At 40.7% G+C, this 4,817-nt stretch overlaps 1 protein-coding gene across 1 annotated transcript; it reads left to right on the plus strand.

The window, feature by feature from the left end:
* The first annotated feature begins 2,461 nt into the window (after positions 1-2,461).
* Positions 2,462-3,760, plus strand: sst1.1 (somatostatin 1, tandem duplicate 1). Its single transcript, XM_043258322.1, has 2 exons — positions 2,462-2,712; positions 3,264-3,760. Exons 1-2 carry the CDS (start codon positions 2,575-2,577, stop codon positions 3,468-3,470), a joined length of 345 nt encoding a protein of 114 aa, XP_043114257.1. The 5' UTR covers positions 2,462-2,574; the 3' UTR covers positions 3,471-3,760.
* The last annotated feature ends 1,057 nt before the right edge of the window (positions 3,761-4,817 follow it).

Below are 4,817 nucleotides of genomic sequence, written 5' to 3' on the forward strand. Positions count from 1 at the left end.
GGATGCAACAGGTGAAAGTTGCAAGGTTTATTAAATAAAGAAATTAATTAGTTAGTCTCAGGACAAATTACACTGCATAGTTTAACTGATGTTAAGGGTTAAAAACGTGCATTAAGTGTATCTAAGTCTAAGCAATCATCCTTAGCAAGCACCTTTAATTAACATCGCCAAACCTGAAGGCTGACTCAATCAAAAAGAAAAGTGACTGGTTCTGATTAGCGATTAGTTTTATTAAACTAAAAATGAAAAATTCTTTGGTTTGTCTGGTTAATCAGAAAGGCCTTTTCTTGCTGCAGTGTAGGATTTCAGCTGCTCAATTTTAACTTCAATCAGCACATTCATTGTAATGAGAAAAGCCCAACATAGGTTTTACAGAGAAAAGAGAAAATGAGGTTGTAAACTGCCTTCAATAAACCAAAGCCTTAATTAAAACGCCGCAGGTTTATTAAACCAAAGGAGAGCGCTTTGTAAGAGTGTCAGTATTTGCGAGTGTTGAAGTAGGCCTACTTAAACTTTTAATGCATATATGCTTATAATGCATAGCCTATCAATGTATGAATTGCATCGAATTATTAGCAAAATATAAAACCAAGCTTTTCTCAGAAGCGTGTTATTCTCTCTTGAGTGAGACAATGTTGTTTTATCATTTTATGTGATGCCATTTTTAATTTCAATAAATGTCACTTGGCTGACCTAAAAAGAACTTTTCATGCATATGGCCTTTGCGTTTAACTATGTGTGTGCCTGCGAATTTCTGCATGTTGCCCGCCGACAGGATATTGTGAATATCTAAATTTCCAAAGGTATTCATGAAACTTCATAAGGCCTATGCAGTTCTGTGGCCTCTGCCAAACTCTATAGCACTAATAGAAATCATTGCCATCAGCCACGTGTCTAAATATGTTTGTAGTCTCAAACGCCCGAAGGCTACCGCGTGCGCTCGAAGCGCACACGACTGCAATTAGCATTGAAAAAATACAGGCTGTGAAAAATACTGTCGGTAAGGGTTAGTCTGAAATTCATTTGCACTTAACAGCTTGCACGGCGCGCCGGTGTGCGAAAAATAGTAACCGCGTAAATAATGCTGCTTCGGATGCGTCTCCAGTCACCGGGTTCGCGGGCCGTGAGCGGGTGCGACCGTCACACCGTCCCCACGGGTTCGATGGAATTAGCGCGAGCTCTCCTCTAACGCGTCGTGGATCAGAAGGCGCGCGCGGCGCGGATCATGTCTGGCCATTAACATTACTTAATCTGCGCTTGTGTCTTGATTATCAGAACGGAGGCGACCGAGAACCCCCACGGAGGGGAGAGGCAAACAGACACACTATCCGCCCGGCCCGGGGAAAGCAAGTAGGCTCTTCTCGGAAACCCTGACGTCAATGCGCACACGCACGAGGCGGCGTAAACCAAACCACCATCAATTAACGTCTTTGCCCTGGGCGAATTACCAGAGAACTCACTTAAAACCAGCACTGGAATCTGCCCTTGGAATATGATTTCTGTCCAATTATAAAACAATTTTTAGTCATTGCTTCTTAATTGAGTTTCCTGCGAATAGTTTATGATTATATAGGCTAAACGGGTTTTGAAGAAGCGGTATAACAGGGGTGTATCCAGTTTCGTTAAATGAGCAAAATGTAATAGCCTATGTGCAACTTGCATTTTAGAGACAATATACAGTAGCCAGTTTCTAAATAAATAAAAAAATCAGTTGCATAAATGATTCAATTTTTTAAAAATATAATGTGTAATGATAACGTATGGAAATAAAATAACTAAGGAGTTTGAATCTGTTGAATAGGTGTTTTCGTTCATGAACGAATCAACATTTGCGAATGAATCGGTTAAAAAAGTGATTCAGTGACTCAGTCTTTAAGATTCACTAAAGTCACTTGTTGTAACGTGCACAAATAGTGTGAAACATCCCCACAGACTTAATGTTAGATTCAAAGACCGGAACTATAGTTGTTTTTATATTCTGAAGACCTTTTTTCATAACCGACGGAAAATGCCTATATTGTGAAATTATCCTCTCTCTCTTTCATTCACACTCTGAGTCACAAACACATTAGTGAGGACTAGACGCAGTGTTTTAAGAGACGAAACGTCTCCTTAAACAGCGCAGAACCGTTTACTTTGTCAATGGCGTATTTCCCTTGCACTAAACTGTTTAAAAACCCTTATTAGCGCATTTTAACGGAGTTTCGCGATTTGAAATTTATCGTCCTCGTAGACTCGGGCAAACTCTGACAGCACACACAAGAGACGAGATACAGTACGTGTGTGCAGCACTGGAGTGACGATTGCAGGTTAAATCGATCATTAATCCCTTTCACCTCTAGTAGGATTCACGCCCCTAATCGGTGTCATCTTTGTCACTCAGCATCACTCGAGCGCACGCGGAGGAAACCCCCCTCGCCTCCTGACGTCAGGCGGATCGTTTAAAAGGCAACTTTGGAGGAATGGGCTGCAACAGAAGGAGCAAAGAGATAGAAGAGGCCACTTACAACTAGCGCAGCGCTACCCGACGCATCTCTCTTCTTTTAATTTCCCACCAAATCAATACTTTGAAAGATGCTCTCCACGCGTGTCCAGTGCGCACTGGCGCTCCTGTCCCTCGCGCTCGCCGTCAGCAGCGTCTCAGCGGCACCGACAGACGCCAAACTCCGCCAACTTCTGCAGAGATCTCTCCTCAACCCGGCTGGAAAACAGGTAAACGAATGCACACATAAACGACCAGTTTTGGTATGTGTTGTGAATGACTTTATATCGAGTTTTAAAAGGGTAGCAAACTAACTAAAATCCCTGTCCGTGGTGCTGAAACCGACGAAAGCGTCGAGTTCTGCAACTCATTGAGAATATATAGAAAGATCTTTTGAACTCGCATAACGTTGGCTATGATTAATGTAATCTCAGGCGAACAAATGGATTATTATGGAATCAGAACAAGCAAAAATAACAAATTCCAATATAACAGAAACATTTAGCCCACGTATAAAAAGGAAAGAAATCACTATTGGTGGTTGTCAGACAGTACGACTGCAGTTAAAATAATTAAAAACACATTTCTTCATTTAAGACAGCGATTGAAATAAATGTAAAACTAAAGCAGTGCATACATGTTAGACAGTTATTTGCTTTTTGCTCTTTCGTACCCTAGTGAAACACTTTTTTCTTTCTGAGAGCGTTCGCGCTTTCGAGCGCACAACTACGCAGACACGCTAAAGTTTTGTTTCTCTCTCTCTCTCTCTTCATCTCCAAAGGAACTCGCCAGATACACACTTGCGGACTTGCTGTCGGACCTCGTGCAAGCGGAAAACGAAGCGCTGGAGCCCGAGGATCTGTCTCGCGCTGTGGAGAAGGACGAAGTGCGTCTGGAGCTCGAGCGCGCCGCCGGTCCCATGCTGGCACCTCGCGAGCGCAAAGCCGGATGCAAGAACTTCTTCTGGAAAACTTTCACGTCGTGCTAATTTCTCGCAGCGCAACGTTTCCTTTTTGACTTATTCTTTTTTTACTCCTTCATATTCTGTTTCCCGTCTTTCACGTATTCTTCATCCTATCTAAAATGTATATAAGAAAATAAAAGCGATTATATTTGCCGTTTAACAACGATGATAGCTCTCATTGACTATGTTTTTCGAGGCTGTTGATGTGTCATCGGAAAGAATGTTTTGCGGATGTGTGCGAATCTGCTTTTAATTGTACTTTAGCAGATATCACAATTTTTAATTGTTTGTTTGAATAAAATCTATGTTTCAGAGCCAATGCATAATGCAGCTTTGTCCCACCGACTTAAACACATACAGACTTCTTTATACAGCACTGATGTGTAAAAGCCAAAGACATGGAAACACGTCCAAATATAACAAAACGAAGACCTCAGGAGAAGGAAGACATCTTTATATGTACATATAATCAATGCATCTTCGCAGTTACTTCGATAAACAGTTATGCAATGCTAAATATGAAAAGTGATGGCAAGTGTGAGCTTGGAAGCTTATCAATAAGGTGCAATTTAGTGGTGACCTGCACTGTGTGGAAATCTTTCAGAGCCGTTTAAGAGCCAAAGTGAACGTTAAAGAAGGAGAGAGAGACTCTATTTGGCTGGTGAATCACAGAGGCTCTTAATAACCTTTCGTTTTCAGCATTAAGAGTTCAGTTAAGAAAGCTCTCAAACAATTACGGGTTTGTGTGTGTCTTTCTGCCAGCTGACAGGTCCTGTGCCCACTGTGTGTGTGTGTGTGTGTGTGTGTGTTATCTCCCTGTGCAGCCTGTCTTGAGGCTGAATACAGATTGTGAGATTGACAGGGAGACCTGCCAACAGAACTGGGGACTGCCTTTCTATATCATGAACGTGTCATGTTCAGCATTTTTTCTTTTGACACATATATGGCCTCTGCTCTTGCTGCCCTCATTCTGGGTATGTGCAGTTACATTTAAAACACATCATTATCTCTGACATTTACAGAAAATAGGACATAGGATGACAGCATGTGCGGTTCCCTCAATGTCTGTTTTACTGTAACTTTTTCTCCTGGACCTTCATCCCTGAATGCACATGTCTCATTTAAATATATCTACACAGAAAATCGTGAAATTATAAACTTATGTGTTTTGCAGTTTTTCTTGTATATTAGTTTCCATGATGGTACTTGGGTAAAATCATATGCCTCCAATTGGTAATAATGTTATTGTGCTACTCAATGCTGAAATGCTGTATTGAGATACAAAGCTATTAACTATTAACTATATATATATATATATATATATATATATATATATATATATATATATATATATATATATATATATATATA

This window comes from Puntigrus tetrazona, chromosome 15 (genome assembly GCF_018831695.1).
Source record: "Puntigrus tetrazona isolate hp1 chromosome 15, ASM1883169v1, whole genome shotgun sequence".
Classification (NCBI taxonomy): Eukaryota; Metazoa; Chordata; class Actinopteri; order Cypriniformes; family Cyprinidae; genus Puntigrus; species Puntigrus tetrazona.